Genomic DNA, 21,259 nt, shown 5'->3' on the forward strand with positions numbered 1-21,259 from the left:
TATCTCTAGGTGAGGGTTATTATCAATTGGAAATTCGGCGTCCGCGAGTACTTGCAAAGAATATGATTTTTTTTTGGAAAATGCGAGTGCTAAATCAATTTTTTAATTGATAATTAATTTTTTGAGGAAATTTTGAAATTTTGTTTAGAACTCGTTTTTTCAAAATATTGAAACAAAATGGTTTGCATTTCTATTGTATTTTTTCATTTTGAAAATTAAATTTGAAGTTGATGTTAAATATCTTTTGATACAGTTACAAAATTAATCGAAGCAAAGATTTTAAAACAACTTACAGCTAAATATACAGCAGCAAGCAAGTATAGTATCTGAGCAATAATTTCCATCAAGAAACCCAATTTACCCTTAATCAATGTTTGAGCAAAACTGACAGAACAATACATGAAAAATGTTTTACCGTGGTTCCAAAAAGTTTTTTTTTTAAATTTTTTTTCCCTATTTTTATTTATACATTTATACGACTAGCAAGTTCGTTTCAGGGAGATTATTGCTCGATGCTGTTGGACTAAGGATAGAAAAATGAAAATTGCTCAAGCGATTCCGATACAAATTTGATGGCAGTTGATTGAATTCTGACAATTGATCTTTTTAATGTGGTAGAATAAAATGACAAAAACTGTTATCATCGGCTGTGTTGTTGGGATAAAAATCCATTCAAGCTGACCTCAAATTAGCTGCAAAATAATTCTATTCGGTATTCAATGAAATCAGTTACTCATCCCTCCATTTTCACTGCCTGCCCTCCATAACCTATTACTTGTTATATAGGCTAGCATGTGGTTAAGTTATAGAAAACCATTTTTTTCTGGCAAATTTTGTCAGCTTTCAGTCGCAGTTGCCAATATGAGACAAGAGGATAGGCAGAAGCAAGCGTACAATTACATCACGACATTATAAGGGAAAAGGTCCCTCATAAAGTCTTGGAGTAAAAGAAAAATTTTGAACGTAATTGATGGAAAAAGTTTGATCTACAACAAGAAAATTGGTAACTGAGTTAGTAGAATTAGTAATCAGTTATAGTTTCCGAGCACGAGTCACTCTTGATCGACGTTTATCTTGTGAAATAGAAGCTGAGTCCAAAAAAGATCACATTCCACATAAGGAAGGCAGAAGGGAACACAACGCGACTGATTTCGTCCACCTACAATCGTACAATTATGCTAGTTGGTCTTAGATACGCATGATTGAAGAATGCTGTGCTTTTTAAAAATAAGTTATTAATTTGACGAAGAAGAAACAGCATTTTTCATGGCCATAAATCTTTGTTTTGGACTATTAATTTTTTTCTCTCTTGCATGATTTTTTTTTCATATTCTCATTCTCATTATTTTTATGTGATCCACAATTTTTTATCTATTATTTTTTGTGTGCATCAATTTTAGGAACGCAACCATAAAAATGGTACCCACTCTATTGTCCAGCGGGTTATTCTCGGGGGCTGGGAGGTATTTGAGTTCATCGGTGTCATCTTCAAGGCCAGTGCTAGTCAATCCCTTGTCTGATTTGGCGACAAGTTTTTGCTTTTGCTCCTTTTTCTCGCCGTTTCTGAAAAGCACGGCAGCCAAAACAGTTTCGATCAGGCATGCGATTTGGAACAGAAAACAGACGAGGAGGTAAAGATCGACCATCTTGAAGTCGCTGGTTGAAGGAAACCGCTGAGCTGTCCCGACCAGCAACACTATTTGAGCTAGGGCCAGAGTTATGGTCAGCCCCGCTCGCTCCGGGGTACATTCTGGGTTAATCCAGAAGTTTACCCAACTAAAATGAGAAAAAAGGAAATTTAATGGGCGCGAAATCATATTATCAGACTTAACTAAGTATCAATCTTGCTTGACTACATTTTTTTTTCAATTTTGTAAAAATTTTTTTAACTCACTGTTTCGTAATTCACTTTCCTTGATCATGCCCGCACTGAAGTTTCATGGATAAAATTCGATTAAGTTTCAGTTTTATTGTCAATGGCTATAAAAGTGAAAAAAATAATCTACTATACTCAATTAGAAATGGATTACAATGCTTTTATTTAACAAAGCATTTAACAAAGCATTGCAAATCAGTTATAATAGATTATTTCTCACTTTTCTAGATAAAGACATTGAAACTCCATAATAGTCGTTTTTTTTGCACTTTTTTGAGATGCGATTTTCAAATGCACATAAAGTGCTTTCTACGTTTTAGACTAAAGCTGGTTACTTGTTGTTCAATTTCAACTTTTTTCTGAACAACTTTGATTTTTGTTACCGTTTCTATGTTACTCAGTTTTGTTCCTTTCAACAGTTTTCTTAATTTATTTAGAAATTTGAACGGGGGGGGGGTTAAAATTGCAAGTGGACTGTTTTACAAAGGATTGCGTGCCGAAAAAATCAATTTTTTTGGCTCGAGTCTTCCAAAAAATGGAAGACTGTCTTTTCGAAAAAAAGGATAAAAAAACCTGAAACACCCTCCACTGATCTGAAATACCCCCCTCCACCAGAACCAAAACCCTCCCCCCCCCACCCCCAACAGAACCAAAATAAAATCCCCCAGCCCTCGCCAAAACTTACTCGTGGGGGTAACGGGTTTGTTCAGGTGGGCGGGGCGGGGCGGGTTATGCTTAGATGGCTTAGGTTGGTAGTGGTTCAGGGGTACAGGTGGTAAGATAAAGGTACGGTGTTGAGGCAAAAGGGCACACAACAAGTTGGGGGTGGGGAGATTGTTAGGGGGCAAACGTTAGGGGGGGGGGAGATTAAAAGACTCATTTTGCAATTTGAAAAAGTTTAAGTTTAGAAATCGAGAAGGCCGTACAATGACTTTGCAATATTTCCGTGATACTCATTTTATATAGTGATAAAATAAAGTGGAAAGTGGAAAAAAAAATCCATTTTAAATGAATTATAACTTCAAATTTGATAAAAAAACAATGGATTTTAATCGATTTTTTATTCCATTTTGTTGTCTGAATACAACATGGAATCGATTATATTGATAGCTTAGACCACAAAGTCCATTATGATTGACTTTTACCCACTTTTTGTAGATGGGTGTAGCAAGATCGATTAAAAACTACCTTAGAAGAAACTGTCGATAAATTTATGTAAGCATAATGCCAAAATTGTAACAAATTCTGCTGAAAATGAGCGAGCATGAAAAGATTCTCCTCTTTCTTCACTCTGCATTGGCCCCATTAAAATCTATATATCTGATTTTCAAGATCGACTAAAAATTACCCAAGAAAAAACTGTCGATAAACATTACGAGGCCAAACTGTGCATTCTGTGCATTGTAAGCGGAATCCGCAACGGGCCAAAATCAGATTTGCTGCGGAATCGGCAACATTGCTACTTTTCTTTGATCTTCTTCTATGCTGTTTTGGATTCCACAAACAAATAACAAATACCTAAATCATTGTACCGCTCAAAATTGCTCCAAAAAATAAGCAAGTTTGCGGAATCCGCAACTGTATTTGCGAAATCCAGAACAGTTTGAGGAATCCACAAACAAATGATAAGACATTTGTATCGTTAAATGATCTGATATTTGTTTGTTACCTATATGTTAAGAGGAGTTTGAGCGAAAACAATCCAAATACAATTTTTTCTCCCTGCTCAAAGTGCTCAGAACAACAGGTTGAAAAACTATTGGCGCAAGCTTCTGCAAATAATTTTAGCGTGTGTATAAACAGCTGGGATATTTCATCTGGTGAAAAATACGAAAACAGTTAAAAAAACAATGTTACGTTCCAACCAAGAAACTAACATCGTTTCAATTGATTGTTCCGACCATGCCACTTAAAGCAACTGGAGGGCACAAAGCCGTAGGGTCCGTTTTTCCATCCAGTTTTCCCTGCCTCAACAAAACTCATTGGAGGGTAAAAATTGATCTCATATCCCTATTGGGCGTGACTGGAACACAATAAAAAAATCAAAATTGTTACAGTGTTGAGAAGAACTGGCCAGCAATTTGCATGTTTTGCAGACTAAATATCACGCGAAGTTTTATGCAAGGTTGACCTCTCAAGCTTAAATTTACAACATAATTGGCAATCTTTTTACTACGCTCTTTTTTGTGATTTTTACCTACTTCAATTGCTCTTTCTAGAATGTAAAAGAAAACAACAGTAATTTTAGACAACAAAAAAATCTCAAAAAATCCTTTTATACATATTTTTGTTCCGACTTTCGGTACGAAAGTAACGGAATATTTGTGCTCGGGGTGGGTTTTTTTTTTCTTCAGACAAATTTCGACTTTTTAACTAGCCATTTTTGACGGAGTATTTATATATCATTCGAAAGGTATTGTTGTCTTGAGCTCGAATTTGAAAAGATATTTTACCTGTGATCATTTTTCGGAAAGTTACGGGGGTTTAAAGATTGCCATTTTGGCCAACTTGGGACAATTAACGCGCGATATATTTCGCGTTATTAACGCGTAAGCGGAGAGTTAATCCATCTTAGAAATTGTTCCAAATTGGTTAAAAGAAGCCTATTTGCCATAATTGGTTTGTTACAAGGAGCGAAATCTATCCTTTTGTACTTTATATGGCGTGTGGGGGGATGATTTTTATTTAAAAAATTTCAAATTTTAGAATTTTTTTTTTCATTTTGTTTTATTTCATTGAATTTTTTAACGTTAATACTGCTCCATAAACCTTAAAAGGCAGTCGGAACATTCAGGGCTTCGCCCTGATACGAGCAGTCTTGATTATTTTTCGAATAATTCATTTCATTATTGTTCCGACTTTCGATACGAAAGTAACGGAATATTTGTGCTCGGGTGGGTTTTTTTTTTCTTCAGACAAATTTTTCGACTTTTTAACTAGCCATTTTTGACGGAAATTTTTTATATCATTCGAAAGCCACTGTTGTCCTGAACTTAAATTTGAAAAGATATTTCACCTGTGATTATTTTTCGCAAAGTTATGAGGGTTTAAAGATTGCCATTTTGGCCATTTTGACCAATTTGGGACAATTAACGCGCGATATAATTCGCGCTATTAACGCGTAAGCGGAGATTTAATCCGTCTTATAAATCGTTCCAAATTGGTTGAACGAAGTTTATTTGCCATAATTGATTTGTTACAAGGAACGAAATCTATCTTTTTGTACTTTATATGGCGTGTGGGGGGATGATTTTCACAAAAAATTTCAAATTTTGGAAAAAAAAATGTTCATTTTATTTTATTTAATTAAATTTTTTATGTTATTACTGCTGCTCCATAAACCTTAAAAGGCAGTCGGAACCTTCAGGGCTTCGCCCTGATACGAGCAGTATTGTTTAAATTTGAATTTGTTAGGGGCGTTCTGTGCTACTTGCACAGCAACCACTGGCTATTCCTATTTGAAATTTGTCTCATATTTAATTTTAACCGGAGGCCTGGCTTAAAACAAATCCATTTTAAACCAAAAAGACGGAATTTGTCAGTTTTTCATACACCAATTACCTTAAACCTTTTGAGGTCTTTAAATTTTGAAACTTTCATTAGTAAAAGAATAACCTTTTCTTGGGCAGCTGAAACAGATTATTTTTTGACTTTCAAATGATTTAAAAATGTTTTTTGTTCACAGTAAATGTGAAAAACAATTTTTGATTAGATCTCTGCAGTCAATATATCATTTTATTAAGACTTAAGGGTAAAGACATTAATCAAAATTATATTGGATAATATTGTAATAAGGTCGAGGTTCTTTCACGCCGATAGGATATCATCTATAAAATTAAGGGTGCATTGTCTATCTTCAAAAACTGGGATCAACGAGATTTTGATATATAAGCTTAAGCGTCTTAAGCAAGCTTGAGCGGCGAAATAGTTCCGGGTTTTATATCAAATCCAAAATTTGATCGAACCTTCAACTATATGAAAGAAATATTGCGGCAGTTTTTTTGCATCTGGCCGCAAATGACCAAATTTTTCAAATATCAAAGAAAAAATGAAATAACTCAATACATGGACCAAAAATAGCAAGAACTTTTGCATATTTCAGCCTCATGATAAAATATTTTTGCAATACTGAGGGAGGGGAGAATGTGTATGTACGGTGGTATTATAGTATCTCCAGAAGGGAACAAAGCGTCAATAGAAAGTGAATAAAATTGATTACTTGAGCACTGCGAGTGATGAGCTGGGCAGGTAAATGGTGAGCAGGTATATCTGGTACTTGCGGGACATTCTGATCCACAGCACGTGTTCAGTGTACAGATCCCCCATGTAGGTATTCGTACTACTCTCGTAGTCTCTATACTCAGTCGCCACAGGAATGGATGGATTTAAAACCAATTTTTTTGTTTTTGATTCAAATCTGACATTTTTTTTGTCAAATTGGTAAATTTCTAAATAGGATTTTTTGTGTTTTTGAATATTTTTTTTGGCTTGTGGAAAATTGACGAAGTCCTTTGACAATAATTGATCTACTTTGATCTACTTATTCATAACTATTTTAAATAAGAGTCTTCTTTTGTAATTTTTTTCCAGTTCTCATATCAGTGAATTCAAAAAATTCATTCCTGGTCAGTTTAAAGTCGGCGAGCTTGAAGTTGGCAGTCTCCTGGCTTGGGTACATGCCAGAAAGCTTTGGAGAAATGTTCAGTTTCACTTGCTTGTCATGATATTTGTACGTCCCTATTCGAATCTAAAGCACAAATTGCAATGTCACTAGGTAGTTAAAATTAGCTCGAAACGAACATCAGTATGACGAAAAAACAAACAAAGATAACGGAGATACGTTTCTGTTAGAGCAAAGAACCATACTCTTTGGAAGTTTTAATCTGTAAATGATCACAGCATAGACTAATATCTAGTTCCTATTTCAGAGATGCATAACGCTCAGTTTGGAACAGGTAGCTCTGTTAGTATGAGCAAAGAATTGCAATCATAATTAGTGGGTTTGCATTTCACTACGCCGAGAATGCCTTACCTTGATTGTTCGATGTTAACAGAGTATCATAAAAAAATAAGCTAAGTTTATAAGTCTAAGTTGGCTAGCTTTAACAGGTTATGGGCCCACCTTGAGACCCTCAGTAATCAATTTTTAAAAATTTTCAAAGTTTCAAAAAGTCAAAAAACAGAGAAGAGATTATAACTCACTTTAATGGATCTTTTCAATGGATGCCACAATTACATGGTTATCCTTCACAGGCACCCAGGAGGAATTTCCCACCTGGCACCCGGTTTGTTGCCTTCAGTCAGACGAAAGGCCTCAAAGGCACAATCATAGATGAAGACACAAATTGGGCGGTAAATCAAAAGCCGATGACCGAGCCAAATACGACAGAGAGTTGCTTGCTTACCGAAAACAAATGGCTGTTATCGAGTCATGATAAAACGAGATCTGCTGCTACCTAGCAGCGGCACTTACTGTTTCACATGATGTTGATCAGGCATGACTGTGTCGACTGGAAAATCAAAGGTGATGTTTAAACTGCTTGGAAACTAAACATGCAGAGGTTCAAGAGCGATGAGGCAACCACGCTTGCCAGTGCGATGCACCAGCTGGCACGCTTTCATCTCAAAGATGATGAAAAGATGTTCCAGTATTTCATACGGGCACAAGCATAGAGAAACTTTGGCAGAAAAAAGCAGTATTTAACATGAAGGGCGTGTAAACAAAAGGGTCATGTACCTAATTTTTGGCGATCAGAACCAGAGGAAAACCTGGTAGTATATTCTTTTTTCACGTGTTACCATGAAACCAAACCAAAAGATTTCATATGAACTCAGGAAGCAAAAATCACATAGTAGCTAATGAAGCTAAAAATACAAAAAACTACTCTCATAATAAAAAACCTACTTCTTGTACCGAAATACAGAACTAATTTCACTTCCGTTTCAATAATCGTTGAAAAGGGACAGGCACGCAGTCAGACACAAAAAAGCAAAAATTGTTTTACTACAAAAACGGAAAAAACTAGGATTGCTAAAAAAGGAAGCTGTTCCGTCTTTCTGATATTGCATCGAACACGCAGCTTTTTGTGAATCATACTTTCACTTTTGATTTTGAAAACACAAACTAAATTTTGCATTAAATGTTTGGAAACTTAAATTTTGAAGATTTAAAGGCAGCGGTACCATCAAAACGGTATCGGCAACGGTACTAGATCCGTTGAATATTCAAGCAGTAAAGGATTTTGATAAAAGTTTACTTTTTAAACGACTTCATTACCTTTGCAATAATTATGAAAACATGAATTACAGAAAAAGATGCTCTTGAAACAATACGAGAGTTAGTAGCAGAAAATGCTAGATAAAATCTTCTTCGCATGACCATCCAAATAATTTTAAGAAAAAACAAATCAGCACATTTCATGCACGCTGAAAAAATAGGCATGAATTCACAGTCTTTGACATTTCTGATCAAAATGGAGTAGCAGAAGTGTACAATCAAACAGTGGTTGAAATGGCTAGATGTCTTTTATTTCAAGCATCTCTTAAATAAACAGCTTAAGTTAGAGCTTTAGAAACAGTTATTCTCACACGCTGTTAAATGAAAAGATTCGGCAAAAAAACTTCAGCGTTTCAAATTTTTGGAATGAACAACCAAACTCAGAGCTTACAAGAATTTGTAGATGTTTTGCTGATGTGAAAACAACTGGGCAACAAAAATTTTTTCAAACTCAAAGATTGACAGATTTTTTCCGTGGAAAAGATGCTTCAAGTACGGCTTAATTTATCCAAAATTTACAAAAAGAGACGCATATACAGTGAAAATTATTTTGTCCAATGAAAAACTTTTTGCTGCTCGAAATTAAACTACTGATACATAAACCCAAAAAGAAGAAATTTTAATTTTGATCTAAGCTCAAGCATTGATTTAAGCATACTCAACGAATTGAACTGCGAAGCAGTGAAGTCAGATATATTAGATAAACTTTATAAAGAGTCAGTTATTGAATTATCGAATCAGTAGTAGCGAAGGTGAGAGAGAATTTGAAAAAATAACAAAAGTTCAGGAATAAGTAAACAAAAACAGACAGTAATTTTAAAACCAGCAGTTGCAGGTCAGCCTTTTGAACGTAGACTTGAAAAAATCCAGTACCAAAACAAAGCAAACAGAAAGCACCTTCACAAACTGCAGTCGCAGGTCAATTTTGAAAAATGCTTTACGTCATGTAGCAGAATCAAAATGAAACTAGTCGCACTAAATTTTAAGCATAACTTCCAGCGTTCCGGCAGACTAAGATGTCCATCAGAGAGGTACGGCACATTTTATACCCGCAACAGTGAGCTAGTAACACTTTTTACAGAATCCGGAACATATAAGCCGGCAATCGAATCTAGCAATTACGATAAATGGCGTGAAGCAATGCAAACAGAAGCTGATTAATTAATTGATTGCCATACAAAGGAAACTATCAGCGAAACCCAAAAAAGTCAATCTTAAATAAAAAAGATGGATTAAAAAGATGATGTTGAATAAAATTGGGGTTTCGAAAAAAACAAAATGCGTAAGTACCTAAAATTTTTCAGCAAGACAAGGTGTGATTTTTTTCAAAACATATGCACCTACAAATAAACCAGAAACTTTCCGAGCACTCATAGCTTTAGCAGCTGAGAACAAGTAGATATCAAACCAGCATTTCTTCATCGAATGTTAAATGAAGATTTTTACCTCGAGCAGCTGAAGATACTCTCAAAACGGAACACTCTCGTTTGTAAAAAGAACAATTTTTTATACAGCTGAAACGCTCAATTCGAAATTGGTATCAACAACTAAAAATTTTTCTCAATGAGCAAAAATTTAATAGAAGCAGAATTAAATTTTGTTTTTATGCTAGGATTGAGCACAAAATCTACATTTTAATCTGGGTGGACAAACTAATTTTAGCATGCTCTCATTAGCAAGACTTGGAAAACTTTATGATTGAGTTTGAAAGAAAATTTAGAATGGATGCTAGAGGGGATCTTGACTGGTTTTTCGAAAAGCGAATAGAGGAAACTGAAAACTTCATCAACCTAGATGAAAAGACTAAGACAAAAAGCATATATAAGTTCTGTAAAATTGAAATTTTTGCGCAATAAGAGAACTCACAGCAGTTCAGTTTTGAAGTTTAGTAGACTCCCTGTAATTCCTAGCTAAGCATATTGGGCCATATATCATGTGGAATGTGAATGTTCTATCAGGGTTCATCAACCCACTTTTTACTGCCGAACTATATTGCGCCAGTAAACAGGTCTTGCACAACCCCCAACACAAAAAACCTGAAAAATGCATACCCCAAGAACCTTGATCTTGAAATATTTGGAGAAGCAGATATTGAATGGAACGGCAATGCAGATGAGAGAACTTCAACGATAGGCTGCTTTTGGAAGCTTGGACGATCAAAGTAGGTGCGCTACAAGTTGGCAAATCAAAAAACAACCACCTTTGTCACTGTCTTCATGAGAACCCGAATGCAATTCACTGGATTCAGCTGCTCAAGAAGCGATGTCTTTATGAATGCTGAGGCTCATCGCCCAAGATGGGATATGAACGACACAAACCAACTTTAATTGGAAGAGAAAATCAAAACTATCTCAAAACTGCAGCCAACCCTGTTTTGTCTAAGAGGTCAAAACTCATCGATAAAAAATATATTTTCGCTCGCGAGACAGTTGAAGATTGAAGGTTTACCCTAATCTAAACGCCAACGGACGCAATGGCAGCCGATATTTTCAAGGAAATCTTCCATTTACTAAAGTCGAACAGCACCGTTCAAATCTAATGGGTCGTTCCGATGTTCAAATTATTCCGGACGGACCAGGAAAAAACTGTGTGGGGGGTTCAGAAAACTTTGGGGTTATTAGCAAACTAATCTGTAAGTCCATAGTAAAATTTTTTAAATATTTGATTTGCGAGTCTCCAACTGAATAATTTGATTTTCAACTTTGATGCAATTATGATTGAGGCTCAATTATGACTTTAAGCAAGCTAGCCTAACTTTATGAGTTGCAGAGATTTAGCTTTAAAGAGCCTGATATGATTTGAATAACAGATGCAATTAATGATGTTGGAATTTGAAATGATGAAAATCAGGACTCTGCCACGTCGGCAAAAATCAACATTAAATTTGATTGGAGGACCACACATACCCCAATTTTCGATTCATACTTCGTTGCTACAGAATGTCTCAATTTTGTACACTCGCTTAGTGAACTAAAATCTCTAGAAAAAAATTACACAGTCTGCTTTGCAAAAAACTGCTCGTTGTTTCTAATATTGTTTCCCATTATTCGTTTACGTTTCTAATAGTTTCTTCTTCCCTGAACTGTCTGATCAAAAAAATAATTTTTAGAATTAAGAAAATAATCATTATAGATCAAAAAATTTTCCAAAAAACACCTATTCAAGAAAATTACAGACCAAAGAGTGCAGTATTCACTAAAATAAGACTCGACTTGCAAATAAATATAATTAGGAAAATTGTATCGACTAGCATAAAACATGAAATGCAAAATTTGAATACTTTCGAAATGTTAATCACTCAGAAATACATATAGTTCACAGTTTTCTCTCATAAAATACAATTTGTGCTGCAATCAGTGTTCGGTGCAAGCCATTACAGGTCCAGGTGTGACTGATGATATTTGATCAAGGAGTTTTATTTGATTCTTGATTGCAAAATTTATCATTTGCTATAACTTCTCGCTCTCAGACATATTAATTTTATTTTGAACGGATCAAAGTTATTTTTTTCTGCTTTTTGTTTTTTCGAAATTCTGCTAGTCAATAATATTTCATTTTTTCAAATTTTTATGATTGTCGAGTTCTATGCTAGACGCGCGGTCACGCAAAATAATTTGTACTTTTTTTAGGGTAAAAAGAATCTGATTGTGATTTTTTTGAATCTCAACTAATAACATTTTTTTGTAAAGTATTTGAAGTTTGTTTGGAGCCAAAACTTCAAATGTGTTTGAATTTAATGATAAAAACAATAAGGGGGTTGCCCTGGACTCTTCAACATCCTTTCTATGTTATTTTGGTTGTGTAACCATGTTGTTTATTTCTTAAATATTTCATAAAAAACTTCATGCTTTGTTTTTCTTTATAGAATAAGTGTGTTGTTTCAATTTTCCATGATCAATTAAACAATCTCCGCCTCCTATGGTATCTAATAAAAAACTTCCACCCCTATAAACAAATAAAAAAATTTAGCAATCGAGCTTCGTATTGAGAATTCTAATTTTGCCGCATGCTGATTGGTCGAAAATTCGGCTACCTTAATCTACTTAACAAATTCTCCCCTTTCTGGAAGGGGGGAGGTTCTTAAGTAGACCCCTTAAATAATGTTTCCCCCCTTTGCATGTATTATTTTTTGACCCCCTGCCAACACTATTTCGAGATATCCATTCTTGGCTGACTGACCTTAACATTTTTCTTAAGACGCCTTAGGCGCCAATACATACAAGTTTTGAGGGAGGAGCAGCCGCCAAAAAAATAGCAATTTTGTGTCAAAGTTTTCCAAAAAATGCTTAAAAATGCCTGTTTCTTCAAAAAAATTGCCTGCGAAGAATAAACTTTGGTTCAAATAGGTTCTTTGTGGTGATTTCGGAAAGCTCAGAAACTCATTTTGGTCGGCCTAAAAAAGTCGTCAAAACTTTCGATTTTCTTTTTGAGAATCTTCCACCCCCCCCCCCCCCCCCCCCCCTCGAGAAAATCCTTTTTGCATTACTTGTATTTATTTGATACAATTTGAAAATTTTTTAAAGTATTGAAAATGTTTCATCCAAAATCGAAAGATCGAAAGAGGAGGGAAGGGAAATAAATAGGTCGAGGCTAGTCGTTAAGAAAAAATGATTTTGTGTTTAAAAGCAAAATCAAAATCCTGAAGCTTCCTGTGCATAGTATTGAAATTTACAAAATCAATTATTATAAAAAAGTAAAGCTTGTTATCTATAGTTAACAAGCTTTAATTTTTTACATTTGTTTTTTCTGTAACGTTCTATTCAGGGGCGGGGGGGGGGGGGGGCGGACGCCCCCCCTCAGGGATTCGACCCCCTGCCAACCCAAAGGGTCCCCCCTTTGGTACTTTTTAAGAAATCCATTTTTGGCCGACCGACCCTAAAATTTTCCAAAAAGTGCCCAAAAACGGCTTTTTTGACCTGGTTTTTCAAAAAAATTGCCTGCGGCGCAGAAAATTTGGCCAAAACAGGGTCTTTTTATTGCTTTGGGAGAGCTCGGAAAATCAATCTGATCGACCTAAAAAAAAAAAAAAGGTCGTCAAAATTTTCGAAAATTTTTTGAAAATCCGCCCCCCCCTCGAGAAAATCCTAGATCCGCCCCTGGTTCTATTCTATGCAGAGGAACTTTTGCAATTTTGATTTCGCTTTTAAACACAAACTCATTTTTTCTTAACGATTCAATTGAAAAGAAAATTATTTTTTGACACTATTTCAGGTTTTTCATCCTTGTTAAACTTTCTAGGAAAACAAACAGGCGAGGTGTGTTGTTAAGTTTTTTTTTGTTATGCTTAATAGAAACGGCTTTTTTTATGCAAAAACCGCATCTCTTAAACTGTTTCCTCCTTTTGCAAAAGGGGAAGATTTGTTTCTTGGTACAAAAATTACATTTGCTAAACCATTGAACTATTTTTGATAGGGGTGGTAATTTGTTTTAGACACTCTAGGGTGGGAGGGGTGGTTCTTTAAAGATGTCCCAAAAGTCTAAGTTGTGATTTTTGGGCTTCTTGATTCAAATAAAACTACTTTAGAGGAGAATAATGAAAATTGTTATAACAAAAAAAAACGAACCAAAAATTGAACCACAGATAAATCAAAACCAAACTTAAATCGCGCCCCAAACCAAGTTACGGAATATTTGGATAGCCGTATTTTTTCAGCAGAAAAATTTTGCCCCTCAAAACACCACATCATTAGTTAGAGAGTATAATAGAAATATAATATCCAGTTAAGTTAGTATGAATATTGCACCATTTTGTTCCCAAAGTGTGAAACAAAAAGTAAGCTTTGTACTCACACTACATTTGTGACTGTCGAGGGGAAAGAAGAACATCTTCATAGGGCAGGCGGTTGTCAAAATGTAGCGAACAGAGTAGAAGATGGAGCCATTTTTGTCTATCCGAATACACACGTTGTCATTCTTGTCATCGACCGGAGCAATCGACACCGCAGACTAAAAATAGCAGTTTTTTTGTTTAATTGTCTCGTTAATTTCAACAGGACACATGTGAACAATCTACCCCTACAGATACCAAGTGAGCAATCTCTTCCCTTAAGTTAAATGGCAAATTCAAGCAGTAGGGCCTGTATGTACCATGCTCAAATCTGATTGGCTGAAAAATTATACTTTTAACAAGGTGAGCGATAGCCTCTCTAAATTGGTTTAAGGGGAGATTGTTCTCTTGGTCCAAAGTTAGTCCAGTATTTTGGTAAGATATTATTGTGTACTTCATTTTTAACAGGAAATGGAAAAGTTCAATGACTAATTGGCAAAGATTAGTGAATCTCGTTAATTTTCCACTGGTTTTTGGTGGTTTTTGACTGGGTTGTTTTGTATTTAACTTCAAAATTTCGAACGAAAACACTTTTTATGACAGAGCAATTTTAACGCCAAAAAAAAGAAATGGGTCAAAATAGCAAAAACGCAGAACGTTTAATGTACGATTTTTTTGAGCATTTAAATAAATAAGTCAGTCAAAACCACAAAACATGCATTCAGCAAAAATAGCAGAAACACAGTTTTTCTCGAGAATGAAAACCTTATTGAGCATGAATTTTTTTAGCATAAAAACCAGTCATTCAAACGACAAAATGTGATTCAGCAAAACAGCTCTATTAGCTCTATCAATTTTTTGAGACTTCAGACTTCAGACAAAAATCATACTTTCAACACCAAAAAACGTTTATTCAGCAAAAAAAGCAAAATTACAGTTTTCTTTGATATATGCTTTATTGAGCATGAAAATTAGATGATCAAATGAAAAAAAAAACTTGTACTCAAACGCATAATGCAAAAACGCATAATGCTTTAAAGTTTATTGCTAAAAAGTCTCACTAAAATCCGAAAAGAACTGATTTTAACAGATAAAAAATGGTTTAAGTGCTTACCTCGTTACGCTTAAAGATTTTATCGAGAAACACTATCCGAATCTTGTTAACAACCCCCCCCCCCATTGTTGCAATAGGGGCGAGAATCGTAACAAGGAATCAGATTAGTATATGCTTAACTGATCAATTCTCTCTTTATAGGGAGGGGGAGATTCGTTACAAGGTACCAAAGGGGGGGGGGGAGGATAGTTAACAAGATCCCTCTATCCATTTTACCATTTTAATCGATTACAACGGCTTGTAGTCAATTTTTAAATTTTTTTTCAGTGTGCTATTTTCATTTGTTCATCGTGATCGGGGTAGGGAGGGGGGGGGGGGGGCTGGGTTGTGATTGAGGGACGTGGTGTGGGAAGAGAAATTGTGGGAGGGGTGGCAAACTATGGGGCAACATCGTGTCGATCATGTGAATGTATGTTTTTGTTCCGGTTTTAGTTAGTTGCATACAGAGACAAATTTTGCATACAGAGACAGATAATGATACATCTATGAATCTTAGATATTTAAAGTTTCACTTTTCATTTACAGGTTGCTTTCAAAACACGTTTTTTATGAATCTTCTCTCGTTTCATTAGCTTCTAGGTTGTGGAATCCTTTTCCTTCTATAGACAGCAAAACTGAATGATTATGTTTGGAATGATTACGAGTTTTATTAAAAGCTATTGTTTTTTGTTCACGCATAATTTCGCAGTTCATCAATTTTTTACTGCATTTTGCGCTGAACAAGTTTCTATAATATTGATTTAAAATTACCGGATATAATTATTTAAAATTCTGAACAGAATTTTTTTCGAGTTCACTACCTTTGTTGAGGCGCAATCTATTTGGCGAATTTTCAAACCAAAATCATACCCTCAAAATGGTTCAACTAAACAGGGTCAATTCCTGTAAGAAAAACTACTATCAATTCTTTTTCATTTTTTTAATTGAACTATATGAGTTCACCCGTTTTGACGGTACAGTTTTGGTGCAAAATTTAGCCAAATAAATTGCACCCTTGCAAAGCTTGAAAATTTGCGAAAAACTTCTCTTCGTCAATTTTGTTCAAACTTAACAGAGTATGAAAAAACGGGTCTGATTTTTAAAAAAATTAATTCAAACGGTTATTTTGGATCAGAACTATGGAAGCTGGTTCACCACAAAAAGTAGTGAAAAAATGATGAACTGCAAAAACATGCCTGAACAAAAAACTAGAATTTAATGAAAAATATCATAAGAATCCTTCCCGCATGAGAATAGCCCCCGTAAAAGTCAGACAAAATCGTATCCGCTCAAAGTCCTGAATGTTTCGACTGCCCTTTAAATTGTCTCAAATAGTTTTTGATAAACTGAAAATCGGTAAATGAAATTTTAGATTGATGATATCAAAGCTTAAGTATTAAAATTTGAGTCGTGTATGGAGTGATTTCGACCAATTAACTCGTCTCAATTGAATTTGAACAATTTTGTAGTGCGGGAAAAATATCATGCGTGATTACCTCGCGTTACACCTACAAGTTTTTTCGCAAAAAGCTTAGTCAGGATAAAATATTAGTGTTCGCACTCGGTAGGGCCAAGAGGTTCCCGGGATTGATACCCCGAGTGAGGAAATAAAATATATTTTTTGGAATTTGGTCTAAGGCAAAAACTACCCCGAGCATATATATTCCTTACTTTCCTCGAGGTCAAAACAAAATCGTGTTTTAATGGATCAAAATGAGAAGAAATAATTTCTTTTTATTATATTTGCATTTTATTAATAAACTGTGTCCCTGATATCAACAAAATAAGAAAGTTGAGATTAGCCAGAAAAATAAATTGGGTTGTGACGTGAAGTTAGGAACGGGAAAAGGCGTCTTAAGAAAATGCAAAAAAATTACTCATATTAAGACAAAGCCATGAATGTTTTGGCTCCCTTGTAAAGTCAGTTGAGTAGTGATCACCTTAAATAAAATTATTAAAAAATTGAAAGTTCTAAATTTTTTCTCAAACTTTTGAGAATCATATCCTCAAGCGCTAAGTAAAACACAAAATGTTTTTTTTTGTATTAACAGTGTAAAAACAAACTAAATAGCATACCTAAATTACATCACGCATTTTTATTCCAAAATGACTAAATTGGCAACCTTTACACCCCATAACTTTACAAAAAATGATCACAGGTAAGAAAAGTCCGAACAGTCCGAACAATAACCCGGATCCAGTTCATGATTTAAGTTTAATGGTTTGAAAAACGGTTAAGGATTTGATTTTATCGGAATGAGACGTAAATTTTGATAGGAGCAGTTTGTCATTAAAGTTGCCATTGAAATAGCAAATTGATTTGAAACAATGTCAACGGCTAAATCGGAAAAAAGCTAACATAGTTTTACTTAAACAATACAAATGCGAACATAGTTTTATAGATTTCAGCAGTAAAATTATTCTTGGTTTTAGCTGGCTGAATTGGATTTGGTTGTTTTTGAGAAAAGGAGGATATTCATGAGTACATTCGAAAAAAATTCCAACGAAAAAGGTTTACGTGAAAAAAGTCCATTATTGGAGCTGAGTCGTAGAAAAGTTGATCATTACAAAAAAATCATTCACAAAATGGAATAATTTAAAACATTCTGCTCAATCTAAGGATTATTTTTTTTTCCTTGCAAGTTTTGATTTTTAAATAAAAATGCAAAGATTGTTTGAAAAATGAAACATGCAGCGTAAATTTCATAACTCAAAGCTGAATAGATGAATGTAATATCCAAACATTTTTTTATGTGTTTCTTATGCGGAAAATAAATCGCAAATTGATTTCCAGGTACAGCCCAGTTGTCAAAATTGACCGATGTTCTGGTCGATTTGTCGTAAGTAGTGAGTAATGGCCAAAAAAGTTGCATTTCTTTTTACATAATTTATACCTGAAAGTAGAAATCTGGTTTCCAGATGACATCTGCAAAATCCTTCCCCATAGTGATGCGATCGGTGCACATGTCCTCGGAACATTCGCTGTGGTTGGTGCCGCGGAGGTTTTTGTAAATCTGATGCCATGTGCTATTCAGCCGAGAGTCATTCCAGGAAGCCTGCATAAACAACCAGCATCGAAAGTTATTCTGGAGTGATTAATGATTTTGTTTCGTTTTATTTTTAAAATGTTTTTCCACGCATAAAAAAAAAAGAAATGAGTTGAGTGATAGATCATTTTGAAACCCTTTCAATTGTTTCAAGCCCAGCGTCGAGAAAAACCGGGCTGAAATTTTGAGTTTTAGAGTATTTTCGAGGATTAAAGCTGTCGAATAAAGCGATCGAGTAACATTCGTATAATAAAAATTATAGATTTGTAGGTCAGAAACTTGATTTTATTAAACCAAAACTAGTTTTGGAAGCTTCATTTAACGCTTTTTTGCCAATAAAAAAACTTCTGAAGTATTTGAAAAATTGTAGAGTAAAATGTTTTTTATAGTTGTTATTGATGTTCATTTTGGGATGTAGGGATAAATATAGGGATGTTCATTTTGGGTGTTTAAATGAGAAGAGGGGTGGAGAGGCTGAGCTAAGTTTTTTGAATGTGAGTAGGTGTTAAAAATTGGGTAGGCTGTGATTAATGCATAAAAACGTCCAAACTTCTCAAAAAATTAGGAAAATGTCGGATTTTAAATGGATTGTAAAATAGTTAAAATCTTCAAGTTAAAAGTAATATAAAGGATCGTGCCTACACAAAACAGTCCCACTCAAAACAATTCAGATCGAAACAGTCCAGAAACGTATGAAACTGAACAGAAAACATTCCAATTTTAAGCAGTCCAAAAAAGAGTCCCAATTTGCCATTGTTTTTAAAACCGCTAGGCCGAGAATTGTCCATTGTATAAGCAACATGAACAACAAGTTAGTTAATACAGCAGTCACAACTGCAAAAGTTGGACTTTTTTGCTTGGGCTGTTTTGTATAGGCACCAATAGATTATATTTGCTTGCATTGCACCAATTTGTAATTATACTCGACTATAAGGACAACAGTTTTGAATACAAATTATGATTATAATTGAACTTTATCATTGGATCTTTAGTGTGGGTAGCTTGATTTCACAAAAACAGTTCTGGGCTAATCGTTCGAGGCCAAACCGTGTATTCTGTGGATTGCAAGCGAAATGCGCAGCAGGCCGAAAATAAGGTTGGTCGCGGAATAGTTTTGTTTGATGTTTTTGCTGATTTGGATTCCACGAACGCATGGCTGAAAATATATTGCTCAAAATTGCTCCAAAAACAGGCGAGTTTGTGAAATCTTTAGCACAATTTGCGAAATCTGCAAATTTGTGGAATCTAAAAACGAATAAGAAAATATAGGTAAATTAAAAATATGCTGTTGAGGAATCTGCAACTGTAAGCGGAACCCGCAAAATGCAAGCGGAATTCGCAAAATGTAAGTGAAATCCGCTCACAATTACGGAATCTGGCTACAGTTTACGGAAGTAACTAGCATTTGCAGAGACCAGAACAACTACCTATGTCCGCTCGGTGTGGAATCTGTAGCAAAACCAATGTTCCGACAAAACTAACGTTACACGTATTTTAACGCGGATTCCACGAAGGTTTTGTAAGTGGAATCCACTTACAACTTGAACAAATTTGAACGCTTGTCTCTGAATTCCAATAGCCCCTACAGACACCTAATGTTGTGCCTATCCAGTGCACAGTTTGGCTTCGTAAAGTTTTCCCGTACCCCATCGTTGGATTTTAATTTTGAAAAACAAGTTTATTCATAAGATAATAAAAATCTGGTGAACAAACTAATTATTGTGAACAATTTTGCTCTTCATACTTGACATCGTAAAATCACGCATCACATCACGTATAAATTCAATTAATTTATTCATAAGGTAATAAAAATCTAATTTAATCAAAACGCATAAAATTGTGCATAAGATCACGCATAAATTCAATCAATTTAATCATAAGGTAATAAAAATCTGGTGGAATAAACTAATAATTGTACTTTCATACTTTACATAGTAAATCTACGCATTCATCCATAATACACGTGAAATAACTATACAAATTGAAAAATTGAAATTTGTGCGTGGGAGGTGATGGAAAAGGGCTCATTCTGAAGCATTTGAGAAAAACCTGATAAATCCTCCAACCAGCTGGAAAGTGTGAGTTAGATTGAAAAATTTGGGTTCTGAAAACCTGTAGGAATACATCTAGGACAGCTGTCATGTCTGCCTCAGACACACTTCTGATGGAGTTGATGAACAGTCCTACTTCTACCTTGTCCTGACTCAGCCCCTCATTCGGTCGCACTCTTTTGTCGTAGTCGGGGTCAATAGAGGGCACACAGGACACAAGTGACAGCCCAGTCACGTGACAGAACACGACGAGTAACGCGAGGAATTGATTGCGAAAATGGCTCATTTGGTAACGTAACTGAATCAATCAAATAAAAGTTTTCGTTTAAGCGTTGAGGGCAGCTGAAAACGTGTTCTTATATTATTCCTAATTGTTTCATCAAATTTGAAAACAACAAAAACAAAAAAATATATATGACATCTGTGAAGCCAAGTCAGCTTTTAACCACTTCGAAAAATTGATTTTCGGCAACCTAAAGACTTCAAAAAATAGAATTCCTTGATACTGGCTTTTTTCTGTTTTTTTTTTGTCGTTTTTTTTCCGCATAGCTTGCCACAAATATGTTCCCACATGCAATTTTGTCCTGTAACTTGCTTTTTCTGCATAATTATAAGTTGATTATACGCTCTGTATATCAGCCCAGCTCTGAATGTCAGGATTGGTTGATTTGATAGGTAGCTTTTTTAAATACAACTTTTTGATGAAACTAATAGTCTTTTGGAAGACAGTTAAATGAATTCATCCGTCGATCCGTCGATACCTCTTCTGAAACAAACTTCTAAAAATACCAAAACAATCATAAGAAAAACAATTAGCAATCTTCAAGTATTCACTATCAATCCAACTTTAATTAGCCGCTGCAAAAAACTCTGAGATAAACCAAAAGTTTGAAAAAAGTCTTCTCCACTTTTTTCAATATATTTATAAAGAATGTTTTTCCCGTGATGGGAAAGAATAGTAAAATTGTACAATTTGCGCCAAGGGAACAAATAAAAGCATTAAAATTTCAGAATAAACTAAGCAGCATTGGTTTTTTCGATAGACATCCCTAGTGAAATGCAAATTTCACCAGTATTCTCGAAAAGCAATATATCTTGCAATAAACCGTGCAAATGAATAACTTGTTCTTGCTTTTATCTTGTAAAAT

General features: G+C 34.8%; 2 protein-coding genes across 2 annotated transcripts; both read right to left on the reverse strand.

Annotated features, from left to right (window-relative positions):
• Positions 1-841: 841 nt before the first annotated feature.
• LOC134845209 (glycine receptor subunit alpha-2-like) lies at positions 842-6,226 on the reverse strand. Its single transcript, XM_063862110.1, has 3 exons — positions 6,096-6,226; positions 1,428-1,776; positions 842-1,159 (listed from the first exon to the last, which is right to left on the reverse strand). Exons 1-3 carry the CDS (start codon positions 6,200-6,202, stop codon positions 1,070-1,072), a joined length of 546 nt encoding a protein of 181 aa, XP_063718180.1. The 5' UTR covers positions 6,203-6,226; the 3' UTR covers positions 842-1,069.
• A 205-nt stretch (positions 6,227-6,431) lies between these two features.
• Positions 6,432-20,482, reverse strand: LOC134844803 (glycine receptor subunit alpha-2-like). Its single transcript, XM_063861617.1, has 4 exons — positions 20,173-20,482; positions 17,908-18,069; positions 13,944-14,099; positions 6,432-6,623 (listed from the first exon to the last, which is right to left on the reverse strand). Exons 1-4 carry the CDS (start codon positions 20,395-20,397, stop codon positions 6,432-6,434), a joined length of 735 nt encoding a protein of 244 aa, XP_063717687.1. The 5' UTR covers positions 20,398-20,482.
• Positions 20,483-21,259: the final 777 nt, after the last annotated feature.

The sequence above is a fragment of the Symsagittifera roscoffensis genome, chromosome 4, assembly GCF_963678635.1.
Source record: "Symsagittifera roscoffensis chromosome 4, txSymRosc1.1, whole genome shotgun sequence".
NCBI classification, from domain to species: domain Eukaryota; kingdom Metazoa; phylum Xenacoelomorpha; order Acoela; family Convolutidae; genus Symsagittifera; species Symsagittifera roscoffensis.